Source organism: Ambystoma mexicanum, chromosome 1p (genome assembly GCF_040938575.1).
Source record: "Ambystoma mexicanum isolate Mex_15411 chromosome 1p, UKY_AmexF1_1, whole genome shotgun sequence".
Lineage (NCBI taxonomy): Eukaryota > Metazoa > Chordata > Amphibia > Caudata > Ambystomatidae > Ambystoma > Ambystoma mexicanum.
The window spans coordinates 512,203,367-512,218,530 of record NC_090921.1 but is presented as its reverse complement, the minus strand read 5'-3'; the positions used below and the strand labels follow the sequence as shown (position 1 = coordinate 512,218,530).

Genomic DNA, 15,164 nt, shown 5'->3' with positions numbered 1-15,164 from the left:
TTGCAACTCCCCGATGTCCTTCATGAGCTAACATGACAAGTGCTTTCCGCAAGTTTTTCGGAGCCACCAACCGATTTCCTCTCATTAGTAACCCCTTGTCACATGACAATTCACTGCTCACTCTGGCTATCCTCTCTAGATCTCTTCGATCCACCCCTTCTTCAACTTGAATCTTAGTCCAGCACTTCCATTTACCATCATTGGCAATCTTAATAGCCATTTGAATAGTTGGGTCGTCTTTGCTTTTTTCTAAGAATATCTCTTTAGTTATTGCCACCGGTAATGCATTAAATGATAATATGACAGATATTCTTCCGCTTCCTTTTGCATTTCATTCTCAGGCACATCTGTTGGATGTCTTGATAAGTAATCTGGTGGATTTGCTTCCTTTCCTGGCTTATGAATAATGTCATAATCATACTCTTGTAAACAAATTGCCCATTTCTCAATTCTTGTTGGCATTTTAGTTCTAGGGTTACCAAACAGAGACAATAGAGCCTGATGATCTGTAATTAAGATAAATGGTCTTCCAATTACAAAATGGTGAAATTTCTCGCAAGCCCATACCACTGCTAGACTTTCTCTTTCTGCTTGTGAATACACTTGTTCAACGGAACTCAAAGCACGATTTGCATAAGCCACAACATGTTGCACATTGTCTCTTCCTGTCTCTATTTGTGCTAATATAGCACCCAGACCCACCGGACTCGCGTCTACTGTGATTTCAGTCTCCCATCCAGGATTGAAATATTCCAGTTGCCGTTCCTTTGCTAACTCTTCTTTTATCAATTCAAAACTTGCTTTACACTCTTCATTCCACTGAAATGGAACATCTTTCTTTAGCAGCTCTCTCAAAGCATCAGTCATTGTTGCATAATTGGTTAAGTATCTTGCACAATACCCTGTCATTCCTAAAAATGACCTCACTTCAGCTACATCCTTGGGAGACTCCAGCTCTAGTATTGCTTTTACTTTTCGCGGATCTGCTTTGATACCATCTTCTGAAAATATGTGTCCAAAGAATTTTAAACTTTTTGTTTACCTCACATTTTGGACCATTTAATGTCAATCCATTTTCTTGAAGAATACTACATACTTTCTCTAATGCCTCATCATGCTGACTCCGATTTATTCCATATACCAATATGTCATCACTATAATTAAATGAGTTGTTCACCGGTGCAATAACTCTTCTTGTAGTCTCTTGGAATAGCTCGGCTGCAGAAGAGATACCAAAACTCAGTCTCTTATATTTAAACAGACCATCATGTGTCGTAAAAGTAGTTATTGGTCTTGATTCCGGATCAATTGTTAACTGATGATATCCTTGGTTCAGATCCAATTGCGTGAATTGGGTAGCTTTATTTAACCTAATCATCATGTCCTCAATATTGGGTCCTGGATGTCCCTCTCTTTGGATCGCTGTATTGGGAATTCTCATGTCCACACATAAGCGAAGACGACCATCCGCTTTAGGAACTACTACTAATGGGGACACCCACGGAGTGGGACCACCCTCCACTCTTTCAATGATGTCATTCTCTAGTAGCTGCTGTAGTTCCTTTGATACTTTGTCTTGCAAATGGAATCCAATCCTTCTAGGATGTTGAGGAACAGGACGTATGGTCGGATCAATATGTAAACGTATCATAATGTCTTTCAATTTTCCTACTCCTTCAAACAATTTTGGAAATGTTTCTTTTATTTTCTCCACATTCAACGGTTCATCTGCAAGGACACATATTTTCTGACATTTCGAAGGATATCCTTGTATCTTTTCCACCCGATCATACTTAATAGATATGAGTTGCAGTTCTGTAGCAGTTTTACAACTGATGAGACATCTCCCCACTACCGGTGTATTTAGAGCATGCATTGTGGCTGTCACACATTTTCCATTATGAATTAAATTACACTGAAATTGCCCTTTCGACACCAATGGTTGTTTAGCACCCCATTGGAATATGAGTGCCTTCGATGGTTTTAAAGGATACAATGCTGCAATTGCTCCATATGCCTTGTCACTCATCACATTTACAGTTGCACCAGTGTCCACCAGAAATGGTATCTGTTGTCCATCTAATTACACAGTGACCTTTATGGCTGTTTTCTGACTTCTATTATCATATATTAGTCTCACATACTCCTTGCTGTATCTATCATATTCTTGATATTGACTTTTATTTTCATCATCCTCTTTTAGTGTCTGGTTCTCATAAGGATCTTCTACCTGCTTTCCTTCTTGACTTTGACTATGATACAATTCCATAGGCACTTCCTGTCCTCGATATCTCTGTTCAAGCATTTCCATTTGCAAATTGGCCTTTGCTCTCACAAACCCTTGTCGTTGAATTGTATTAGACATTTCCGGCATACCACTTGACCTTGTTCTCTCCTTTTCTGGGAATTGTTTTACGTTGAAACCTCTTTGACCTCATATTTACGGTTTGAACTAATCTGTGCATTCGCTCCATATGCAGGGTTTATTAATCTTTCCCGACACATTGTTTGGAAGTGATTGTCTTACCCACTACGGATGCACAGTTGACCCATAGCAGGACATGGACCTTTGTGTGGGAATTCAAACCCACACCTATAACACCGTCTTTCCATTGCATTTCTTCCTCGCCAGGAGGGAGACATTGTTGTCGCCACATTATTTGGATATTTCCTTTGCCATGGCACACTCTGCCCCATTGCAGCAATGGAGTCTATTTTCCTTGGGTTTTCAATATTTGCAGCTTGAGTATCTACCCTTTCATATACTCTCGCCAACTCCAAGACTTCTTTCAGAGGAAGTGGTTTTTTCAGCAGATGTTTCCTGAACTGAGACGATAAGCATCCTTCAGTTATTCTTAGCCTTATTGCTTCATTGTCATCGTAGTTTGCAAAATTGCAGTTCACTGCTTTGCATTGTAGTCTCAATGCAAATTGAGCAATGGATTCATTTAAATCTTGTGTGCATTGATTGAATATATATCTCTCATAATATTTGTTTGTCGGAATTATCAGTTTGTTATTGATGGCTATTATTAACAGTTGATATGTGGCTTTGTCCTCGGTGGGTATTGTTTTTATTATGGTATTTAGTTCATTTCCGACTATGTTTATAAATATGTCCATTTATTTACAGCATTTTCATTTCCCACAACTCTTAGAAATCTTTCAAATTCATCCAGCCATTCCTGCCATCTCTGACCTTGATCCTCCTGTGGCTCTAAACTAAAAAGATTTGGGTGTCTTAAATAATTTAGTGGATTCATAGTCAACAGTGTTCCTGCCGGCACTTTAACCGAATCTCCATTTGCATTCTCAGACGACATCTTGTTTAATTTAAATATTATTCCTCAATACTTTATTTCTATGTTTGTTTCCTTTGTGCTTATTTTGTTTGATTTGTTTTTGACTTAGTTTTATTCTTGCATGTTTTCTTCTTATTTTATAACAAATGTACTTTCTTTTCTCTTCTTTATGTATGTCTTTAATTTTCTTAACTCATACCCAAATATTTTTCTTTGTATGCAGGCAGTAGCAGCCAGTAGTATGCAAGTACCATTCAAATGTGTGTAATGGACATCTTCTTGTTGCATTACATTATAAGTCCAGCAGGTGGCGGCAGTGCCCCATATATCCTCCACCAAGCACGGGCCACAAATGAAGAAGCCTTTGTTGCACCAACGTAACGAACTGCCTTCGGAGTGAAATCACTGCTTTATAGTTCCACTTTGTTAATAATGCCACTTTATTTAGGATTGCGTTGTTGCGCGAAATTACTGCTTTATAGTGCCATTTTGTTAATAATGCCACTTTATTTATGATCGCGTTGTTGCGCTGTTCCACTTTCCGTTTTTTTTTCCTGTAGTGTGATCCTCTGATCCTTGTTGCTATGCAACCCTTTGTTTATTTCTCAATATGGCCGCACGAATTCCCACGTACGGCGGTCCTTTCTTCTAACTCCTTCTAACTCCTATTGATGCTTCCGCATCTGTCACACGGTCTTGAGCCTTTTGCCTCGCGCCTCGGTTCCTGTCAGTACATTTGTCTTCTTTATTCAAATGATGCTTTTCGCCTCGCTCTGTCTAAATATTAAATGTTTCTCTCCCCTTTTCATCGTCCATAACATCTATTTCCTGCCTCTACAGACGCCATCAATTGCATGCGCCTTACCGTCCTTCTCTTTATTTCTTCTTATTTGATTTCTTTTCCACGTCGTTTGCTTCTTTGTTTCCTGTTTTCATTCCCTTCCTTTAAAATTATTTTTTTTTCTTTGTCCAGTGTTTCTTTTTCTTTTCCTTTACGATTCGTTTCCCCTCGTCGCCATTGTTTTGGTCTATTAATGCACAAATTACTCATGAGCCATATATGTATATCTTTATCCAAGGCCAAAATGATACTGATCAACATTCCAGAATTCCCCCACCCATTCCTTCACACATTCCATAACAGGCATTCTATAATTCTCACTAACCTAGCAACATCTCCTTATTAATAATAACATTACACAACACCAACCAGAGGTGCTGTTTAGACTGGGGGTACTTACCTCCTTGTCTTTTGAGCTGTACTTTTCTCAGTTGGAACTGCATTAGCTTATTTTCAGATTTGATCTTAACTCTCTTTGCACAGGCTTTTACGGTGTGTGACCCTACAAGTGATTTTCTACAAACTCTCTAACTTTGTTCAAGACTGTTTCTGGACTAAGAAGTGCCTTAGCTCCATAGACTGTGCTCCAATTGACTTTGGTTGTCCTGGATTCCTGAAGACTCTTCTAGTCCATTGACTTTGATAATGTTTGTCCCTCGTAGGTGGTAACTTATTTTAGACATTTATTGCTGGGAAAGACTTGTCTAGATTTCATTGGAAGATTTAGTTGAGAACCTGTTTAACCTTTTTCCTTCCCTAAACCTTTCCTATCTGCAATCTCAGAATCTGTAAAGTGTAACCAGTGAGATCTATAAATGCAATTACTGTCCTTGTCAATGAAGTCACTTCAGGGTGTAAGAATTGTGTAAGACGCATCTCCAAAGAGTATCCACTAACCTATTCAGATTGTGAAAAATAATTTTAAAGTATATTTACATTTACATGAATTTCCTTTTTAAAGAATGCTTATTTAAACATTGATGTTAATTAAATTAATAACTACTCATAACTGAAACCTTGAATGTAAGTGTTAGTTGTATTTACAGATTTTATTTGTAGAGCTCTACAGCTCACATTTACCCTTCTTGAGATAGGCCTGGCTGCTCAATCACACTACCAACGTGTGTAGTACAGGGCTATACCAAAAGGTGGGTTACCTAATACCAAGCAGATAAGTGTTGCGCAGTTTCACACTACATCAAATCTTACGTAGCAGTATTGCATCCACTAAACAGATCAATAAAATAAATAGTGAAAGCATAGCAAGGCATAAATTAGTGCTTAAGAATTGTCTTGATTATCAAATAAACTTATTTTTAATTCTGAGAAATGATACAGCATTTTGTGCAGTTCTGAAATAAGACACTAGTGAAATAATTCCCTGCAAAATGTAAAGTATTGCTGCATGAAAGAATATAATATAATATAAAATAAATATGATAAAAAGGCTCTGAAAACATTTTCCTGTGCAAGGCTCTCTGCAGTGTGGTGCAGTCTGTGTTCAGGGCAGTGTCCCCGTACACTTTATGCTGTACAAAGAGAAGTTTAGAAATGTTGTGTTCATGCTTTAATTCTGCATTGTGTAACAACTTGCACTTTTAGGAATGGAATTGCAGGACTGACTTTATAAAAAAAAAAAGAAAGTTAACTTGTACTGGTCCTTGCAAAATAGAATATAATTGGCATAATAAAAGTATCATCCTGATTACTGCTAGTTTGCCATAATTTGAAAAAGAAACCTTTTTCATTGGCTACCACTCACACATGCTCTTGGATCTTTAAGAGTGGACGAGATAATCAAGGCTGCACTCTCCATTACCCACTTTGAACTTGATGGGAACGCTATAGGCAAGAGAAGAATGCACGGCGAGCTGCGTTTACTTTGGGCAGTGTAATGTAAATCGGCAGCTGTACTACGCTATCTTCTTTGAACGGCCTACTTTGGTTCCAAGATCCTGTTTCGATTAACGATTGCTCCAGGAGCATTCACTACTTGCAAGAAGCCTTGCCGTAGCCGTTTCTTGCAAAGCTATCTGAACAATTCTATCCCAAAGCTACACCCATTTCTATGTTGTTGCAACTTTTAGTAGTCTGTCCTTGCTGCTTATTCTGCACCATACTATCGTGAGAAGTCTATGAAAAGGGAGCGCTACGGTTGAGTCCCCTCTTCCTGCTGCAAGGGTCCCTAGGTGTGTCTACATTTTGAGCACTTGTCTAGTGTCTTCGCCTGTGAGACCTCCTCACACAAAAGAGCAAAGTTATCATCTCTCCTGTCGCGATCATTGAGTAGCTCACTGAAACCCTGGATGCGGAAAATTCCTGTGTCTTTGGACGATAGTCCTAAAAAGACATACTGCAGTGCCCTCTGTACACCCCTGACTCTAACATCTACAAGTTTGAACTCCAAAGGAGGACCCTGTTGGTTAGGCTGAGGCCCATGCTGCATCTCCTGAATCGCACAGTAAGCTGGTTTCCCTGCCCCTTATGAGAAAGTCTTAGCTACTTTAACAGATATTATTTACTACATTAATGGTCACATCAGCCAAATACCCATCTTTTCGTCTGGTTATATTTCATTACTTTAGCTTTTGACAACATATGTTATTTCAGTTTCGAGTAAGGTAGCTAAAATGATATTATTAATGGCCGGTCATCTCTACAAGTGTGATATTGTACTGCACAATCCCTCCACTTTTTTTTTTTTAAGAGGTTCACCGACTGCTTGACACTTTTTTCGATTGGTGCCGACAGGCACCAGTTTGACTTTAAATTGACTTGCTGGGTTTTTGTCCCTGATCACTGCAGCCTGTACTCGCATACCACCAAATATCTGAGATAAATCCAAAGCAAGAATTGCATGCTACTAGGGCGATGCAATATTATAAATACTATAGGCATATTTGATTAACATATTTTGTTCAACAACCTTGGTATAATCAAGTAACTTACCAAATGCCCCTCTGCACATTGATGCTATGATGATGCTCATCCAAAGCCTTTATCTTCATTCCCATGAAGGTCTAGCTCTCGGGGCCTCATTTTAGAATTCACGCTTCTGTTCAATTCAGTCTGCTTTGTGCAGTTTCGGGCATTTGCACAAGTGTTGAAGTTGTCAGAAACGGCTTAACCAAGCTTATTTTCCACTTCATTGTGCACATACTGTAAATGCCCCCCGTAGCTAACATTTGTGAGGCATTTACAATGGATTCCTATGTAATTTGCTCGTATTGTGGCCCCAACTGCTAGGTTACACTGCTTGAGGTCTTCTGCACAATACTTCAAGAAACCCCAGACATGATTTGGCATCATTGAATGTGATGTAGCTTGGCACTATGCAGAGCAAGCTCCGGTCCCACTGCCATATCATATTTGCACATACCCAGACCACTTGGGACACCTGTGAACACTGGAGAGTGATAGACGGGTAACCTTTAAAATAATCATCCCCTGGCAATTGCTCTGCACAGTCAGTCTTCCATTGCATAATTTTCCAACTTGATGTGTCTTTATAGAAAATACATAAGCATATGCAAATCTGGGTTGGTTTTCCCTTTCCACTGCCACTCTGTAAAATATACTTTTTTACTATCATAATCCATTATTTTGAACTCCCCACACTCACCCACTTGTTGTGCACCCCTCTTGCACACATTTAGACAATAGCTTGCACACACTGACACTCGATCTATTCATCTGTTTCAGTCAGGTTGTTTGATCGAAATCTGGTGGTACAGAAACCCTCCAGTTAAATATATTGCCACGGATGACTCATAAATCTACTTGTTGTATTGTAACCATGCCTCATTTTGCTTAGCAGACCTAATCTAGTTGGACTGTGCCTATTTATTCATTCCACCTTCTGCATATTTTCAAAAGGAGCCTGGTCTGTATGCTTTTAACATTTCCTTTTTCTCTCTCGTAGAAATATTACCCCCCAGACTTCGATCCATCTAAAATCCCGAAGCTCAAACTTCCCAAAGATCGCCAGTATGTGGTGCGACTGATGGCTCCATTCAATATGAGGTGAGAGGATACGTTCTTTGCTTATTTTTCTCAATTGCAGCGCTTCTTTATTTTTTGGCGCGATACTATACATTAAAGTAAACCAATTCATGGGGCGTGAGCTCGTTTTGTACTTGTATAAGCCATGTGATAGCTATTTAGACTTGGAACCACTACAGTCGTAAGACTCTGGCAGTTCAGACAGCAGTGGATTGAAAGATAAAGCTTTGTTTTCCTTTATTCCAAATGTCAGCAAGGCCACAGGATGGACATAGAAGATTATCGAATGGACAAATGAATACCTGTGGCAAATTATAGTTGGGAGAATGTTTTATTTTCCTGTGGTCTACAGGCATCTAATGGAAAAGTAACACAATCTTAGACTTCTTTATACAGGATTCAATCATCATCCCTAAAGTTGTCAATCGATAACAGAAACGTGGCTAATTACTTGCCATTCATTTGGTTGAGCTTTAATGCATGGATTTGCTTACCAGTAATATCCATTACTTCTAGTCTGTTCCTACTTTTCCTCTTCCGCATAGCAGTACTTTTGAGGTATTGACTTCCCTGACGAGAAACCATTTTCTCTTTCTAAATCCTCTCGGCCCTGACCCTCGTGGCAAAATGCCATTTTCTTTTTAATGTCTTTATTTATGTCTTTATATGACGAAAACATCTATTTATTGAATGTTAATTTTTGTCTGATGCGTAATTACTATTCTTTCCCCTCAGTTATTTCCACTGTTGGGGCTAGATTGCACCCAAATTTCGCCATTACCATTTTTATTGCCTTGTTCTATTATTCGTTTTTAGGTCTCTATTACCATTTCCTTTGTTTTGTTTGTTTTTTCTGTTCAATATGTGCACAGAGCGTTTGCAAAAAGTAAATATATAACCTTTGTTTTAATCACACCACCTGTTTGGTTTTCTTCTGGCACCAAATGCTTGATCATTAGTTTCAATTTAATCACTGGTTAAATCAATTAGGCTTCAAATATTATAACCACTGTGGCTGTCACCCTTTGGTAGCAGTATTCCCATTTTTTGATGCCTCGTGGCAAAATGGCTCTGTTGAGTGTGGAATAGCCCAAGCTTTTTTTTATTTTATTTTCATTACAGAAAATTATGCAGGAAATTATGTTTCTGAAATGCCACCCTTTCATAAATGCTCCCTGCCAAAACCTATAGTAAAAACATTTGCCTTTGCCGAGATAGCCTTCAGGTGACCCCAGCTCTGCAGTGTCACAGGGCAGATGTACATTAACGGCTGCAGGAACACCAAAGTCACACAGTAATAATGCTATGCCTTGGTCATTCTGGTGGCAGCTACATCTGTAAATATATAAGCCATGCCACCTTGTGGCATCGTGACTACTAAGAGCACTATTCAGCCATAGCAATTTGATAGTAGGCTAGTCTCATCTCAGTGAGCATGGCCCAGCTTTTGACAGGACTGATCTATATTGTTGTCTGGCATTTCTTACATAGAACAATGACCAGGATGCTGTATCTTGAGTCTCAAGGCACAGGAACCCCCTGCAGGAGAATCGGTGCTTCAAAGGCAGAACTGACATGACATAAAGCCACTTTCGCACCAGGAGCTGACCACAGGAGTCCCTTTAAAGTCAGCAGGTATAGGATGGGGCAGAGTTAGAGAAACAAGGGAGAAGAGGGGTGTTAAGAGAAGGATCCCACCATATTGGTTTCTGTTGAGTCTTTCCTCCTCCACTTCCTGCAGGCAAAGTTCTAGGGGTGTGATATAACACGAAGGACACTTGTTACAAGAACTTGGATTGGACCCCTTACAGCATGCCTTCTATGGACCAATCTCCTGTGATCATTTTCCCTTTAAAGGTATAGGGATACATCCTCGTTCTTTGATTTTTCTGTGGACCATGAAGAGAAGGAGAATTTACTTTTACACCTCTCTTGTGAGGGCAGTACGTTCCAAAGCCCTCCACAAGTGAGATGACGACAGAAGGCATCCAAGGCACCCTTGTCCTTTAACCATCCACAGGCAACTTGTGGGTCTGACTGCTTCTGGACTAAGGCCTCGCTAGTGACTACATTGGAACGAAGCTCCTGTTAACTGGGGTTAAAGGATCCCCTGTATGTGTCAGCCAAACTCCTTGGAGTGGTAATGCAGAACAGAAGGACTTGCCTTGTTTTTTAGCCCCTGGTTTGGGACTCCCAGCAACCCATAAGCAGCTGGAATCTTCTTTCACCACCTTGTGCAACATTTACGGCACTTGACTCCGTCAAGACTAAACTGTATACACAGTGCTGCTTTTATGCAAACTTTGAACCACATGCTGCATTTCGAACCATTGATTCAAGTGCTGACTGAACCTGCTGAAAGCCATAAAACCTGCCATCGTGAATACAGACTTGAGCCAGCACAAGCCATCGTCTTGCTGCTGACTTGACCGCTGCCTTAAACCATTGGAAGACCTTGTGTCACCATCTCAAGTCCAGGATCAAACTGAATCGAGAGTTTAATAATGTCAAGCCCTCAAGTACCTGAATAAAAGGTACTGTGACGTGGTCCTGTCCCAGTGTGCCACTTTTGGGAGCATAGTGGCGTTTAAGCCCATAGGCAGTGACGTTGCTATTGGATTGCCTGAATGCCTCTGCTTATCGGCTAGATAGCCACATAGTCTGCATTCTGTGTTTTCTTTCAGAGTGGTGGGTTTCTCTAGTGTGTTTTTTATTGTTGGTGGTTTGCATTTTATTGTTTGATTAAAAATCTATACTTTATAGAACCTTGATATGGACATTCTTTTTGTTTTGGAACCATCCTGCTAAAGTTGTTGGTGTTTCTACTGTTACCAGCTTGCATCCCTCCTGAATATATAGCCTGTCCTACGACCATGTTCTCAAAGGAGGCATGAGGTATACCTTTCGAGCTGTGCCTGTGCCACCTTTTGTGATTGGGATCACTGCTGGTTTGGTAGTTGTGTGGGGCTGAGTTGACAGTTTAGCCACTACTCCTCCCTGTACGCCTGCAGAGCAGTAGTCATTTTATTACACACCCAACATGCCTTGAGGTATACGCCTCCAGTGGCCCATGATTTCTTCGTTAAGTGACCAAAAGTAGAGTGGCCCCTCTATTCATAGAAGGGTGTGAGAGGCGGGCCTTGTACTGTAACAAGGAAAAGTAGGCCTAGGAGTAATCATCATTCCTGGTATGCAATCCAGGTTTTGCCTCCACGTCTATCTTCCTCATCCCCATACATTTGGGGCATACCAACAAAGACAGAGAAGGAGTGGCCAAAAAGTTAATTCATACAGACAACAAGTATGCTGTTGGCACACCCAACACCATTTTATTGAAACAACAAAGAAGCCAACGCCGCTAGTGGGAGACTGAGCGCAGAACACCAGAAGCAAATGCACGATGTGCTTTGAGATCCACATTTGGACGTTAATGCCTGACAGTTATTGAAATCCCAAGTGTCTATGCTGCAAAACTCCTATATAAGAACTTCTTTTGCCTTGGCCCAGGACATGGCCATTCCCTTCGTTGATCTCTGTATGCGACTTGGGAGCAGAGAATTGTCAACCTCATAAGCCAATGCAATGGCCAACCTGATCCAAGGACTGGCTCCAGAAGTGGGAGCCCCTTCACCTCCATAACACTCAAGACTCTCCACACCACATTAACCTAAGGTTCTTCATATAAGGGCACCTGGAAAGTGCCCCGGTTCCTTCTCCCCCTCCTCCCCCCGAGGCTTCCCCTCACCTATCGGTGAAGCTCCATGTTGCCCTTTGTTCTTCAACCACACCAACTAACTCTCCTTCTGGTCCTTTTCCCGTAGCTGCCCACTCTCTGGTGTGTCTGTTGGTATATCTTGAACAATTGTCTTTTTCTCAAGTCTTCGTAAGCCAACGAGTGCTGAGTTTTTAATAATCTACCATGTGTTGGTTCTTCCTGCACCAGTGTTTCATTGCTAGAACAGTCACTGGTCCCCACAAAACATATACAGTGATTGCTCCTGGAAACTGCAAAACCACCTTCTGCACATCTGCTTTTTGGACCGATGTATTGCTCTCCCGAAACTACAGAGCCGCTGGCAAGTCGCTTTTTCATCTGGATCTCCTTCTGGGGATCTTCTCTTCCAGAACAATGGTCTTCTGTGGCCGGACCTTCATCGGAACTCCAAAACATGTTCCTTTTGGACACTTTTTCGCAAAAGGAAACTTTCTGTAAAAGCAAGCTAAAAACTGCACAGATTGGTTACAATTTGCCTCTTTAAAAATGCTTTATCTCCCTGAGATAGAAACCCCATTTTACGTGCCTGTAACTGCATTTTCTCCTCTAGGGGAAGACTCTATTGAATGTTTGCTTCCTACCCGATACAGTGTTGCATATTTGTGTTCCTACGTTTATTTGCCTTTTGTTGATTTATCACTTGCCTTTTCTATGTAAATGCTAATATTCATACGTGTGTATGCACACACACAAACCCACAAACCCCCCACCCCTCACACTTTAAAAAAATATTAGTTTGAGTTCCTGAGTTTTCATACTTGTACTCGACCTTATAGAAATGGACTCGCTCCATATTTCCTAGTGACAAAAAGGTTTTCAAGTGCTTTCTGTGAAAGTTTACATGTCACCAAAAGCACACTTCATTTTTGGTGCAATGCTGCCACCCAAAGGCCAGCGCACACAGTGAAACGTGCATTTGCTATTTACTGATGTCAAATAAGTTTTAAACATCTCAGTTCTTGCCAGCGAGTTCGAGCACCATGAAAATGCTACTCGGCCTTCATAAAATCTCCTCCAGTGGGCGAGGGGATTTGGAAAGTTTGTACTGTAACTGTTAACCATTCCTCTTGCATCCTAATAGTTAAGCCTGGACTGCTCTGCTACAATGCCATTTGAAGAGCCTGTGGAAACGTTGGAGGAATCCTACGTACCCAAGGAAGAGCTACTTAAAGGCCCTGACCTCAGGGCATAAGGAATATCTCCCTAACAAAGACCACTCCCGAGAAGGAGAAAACTGAAAGTCTCTCCTGGAGCTCTCCACACCTTATATGTGGATCGCCTTCAAAAACACCAGGTGGGTTTCTGCCCATGTCACCGACTTGTGACTCGGGGACTTCAGTCGGATGGACCTGGTTCTGCCCTGGCGTTTCACATATGACAAGGGAGTAGTGTTGTCAGTTCCCGATCTGGGGAAGAAAGGCCTGAAGAGCCCTGAAAGGGTCTCCTTGCGCCAATTTGGGCAGCCTGACTCCAGTGCTTTTCACGTGTGCTGGACAGATGCGTTTCAGTGTTGCCCACCATCCTGTGCCACTGGTATCAGTAGTAATTGTGGTCTGCACGGAATGGAGAAGTGAGAAGCCTTTGAGCAGATTCCACGTGTCCAGTCACCACTGCAGAGAACGACCTTGAGACTGGTCTATCAGGACGTCAAAGTCCTGGGAATCGGGAGCCTAATGTCTGTGCATATGGAAATGCAGATAAAGTAGATGGACCCTGGCCCAGAAAATCACAAACGCACAGAAGGCCATATGACCCGGCACCTGTAGGAACTTACTAGCCAATACAACCGTTGCCAGAAAACCCTGGAGGACCTGGATCAGCCTGTCCCCTCTGTCATCTGGGAGAAGGTCCCTCCTGCAGCTGCCATGAATTGAGCCCATATAATTGTCGGGTCCTGGAAGGTTCAAGATAGGACTTCTGACGGTTCACCCGGAGGCCTACGAAACGAACCTTCTGAACCTGGCCTGACTGGGCTTGCCTCAGTGGAGTTCTTGAGAGCAAATCGTTCAGGTATGGAAACCTTGGATTACTTCTAGATGTAACCAGGCTACCACTAGAGTCAGGAACATTGACACAACTCTGGCCACCATCTTCAACCTGAAGGGAAAGGATCTGAACAAAAAATTATCTTCTGAGATTTCTGTAGGATCTTTTTATAATGTGGAAATACGCATTTGATGATTCGCTGATTCCATAAAACCCCTGCCCAAAAGTACGTTTCTGTTGGGTAAGATTTTCATATCTATTACAAATCAACTATACAATATTTTGCTTGGGCTTGGCAATTATTTTTGTTGGTCCCTAGGTGATTGGGAATCTTTTTCCCCTCTCACCTAGTCTTGTACTCCTTTTTTCTTTTTTTTTCTTTTTTTCTTTTTTTTTATGGGTGACCTTTTTATGTCTCTCCGTAGTGTGTGCTTGGACTTATAGTTCCCTATAACTTTTGGGCTTGAGCTGGGTTACCCCTTTGGCTTTCCCTTTTTAATTTCTCTTTAATGTACTTGGGTGAACTACTGTTCCCAATGGGTAAAGTGGGTTTCCATCCCGTTTACATTTTATATAGAGAGCCAGCACACACCCCCTTGTGTGGAGTGCTGGGGAGATACTCTGTATCCCCTTTCTCACTTACCTGGTTCCATTTTTGTTACAAGTTCACTTGTATGGCTGGTGGCAGTAAAACTACTTTTATGACCTTTAGTCATCATTATTAGTCACAGGCTGTCAAATTAGCTGAAGTAATGCACAGGAGGGTCACCATTCTGCTAGAATGGTGCGTGCCTTCTTTTTCCGCAATTTCTCATTTGCTTGTTGTTTCTTGGATCTTCTTCTGCCATCCTAGGTGGGGAAGACCTTGGTTGAGGTTTTGTCTTCGGCGGGAATCCTTTGCATTCCCCGCCGAGGCTCCTGAGTGTCTGTGAAGGCAGGAAGCGAGGGAGGAGTCCAAACATTCTGTAGCCCCTTGTCTTTCACCTTGCCTGAAAGGAACCAGTTCCCACAGAAGTTGTGCTGTAGTTCCTGACAAATGGTCTGATCCTGTAAGCCGCTGACAAGTCGACCACTGGAACCAAATCCAAAGATGAAGAAATGATGGCTGTAACCATTTCCAGCGGCTGGAGAGCCTGCTGTGTGCCCTCCGAAGTAACCCTTCCTTCCAAGGGACCTGGGGGTCCCAGAAAGGATGACTCCTAGAGAGAGACACCAACTAATCTCAAGAAGACCTGCGTTTTGAGCCATCCCTCGACAT

The 15,164-nt window shown here is 41.5% G+C and overlaps 1 protein-coding gene across 2 annotated transcripts in view; it reads left to right on the top strand.

The window, feature by feature from the left end:
- YJU2 (YJU2 splicing factor homolog) overlaps positions 1-15,164 on the top strand; it is a 236,698-nt gene that overhangs the window by 17,066 nt on the left and 204,468 nt on the right. For both annotated transcript variants that reach the window (XR_011303929.1, XM_069649384.1), the window contains exon 2: positions 8,066-8,166. Coding sequence is in view for 1 of the 2 variants with exons in the window: in XM_069649384.1 (XP_069505485.1) it covers positions 8,066-8,166 (101 nt within the window). In the remaining variant the exon portion in view is untranslated. The remainder of the gene's footprint in view (positions 1-8,065; positions 8,167-15,164) is intronic.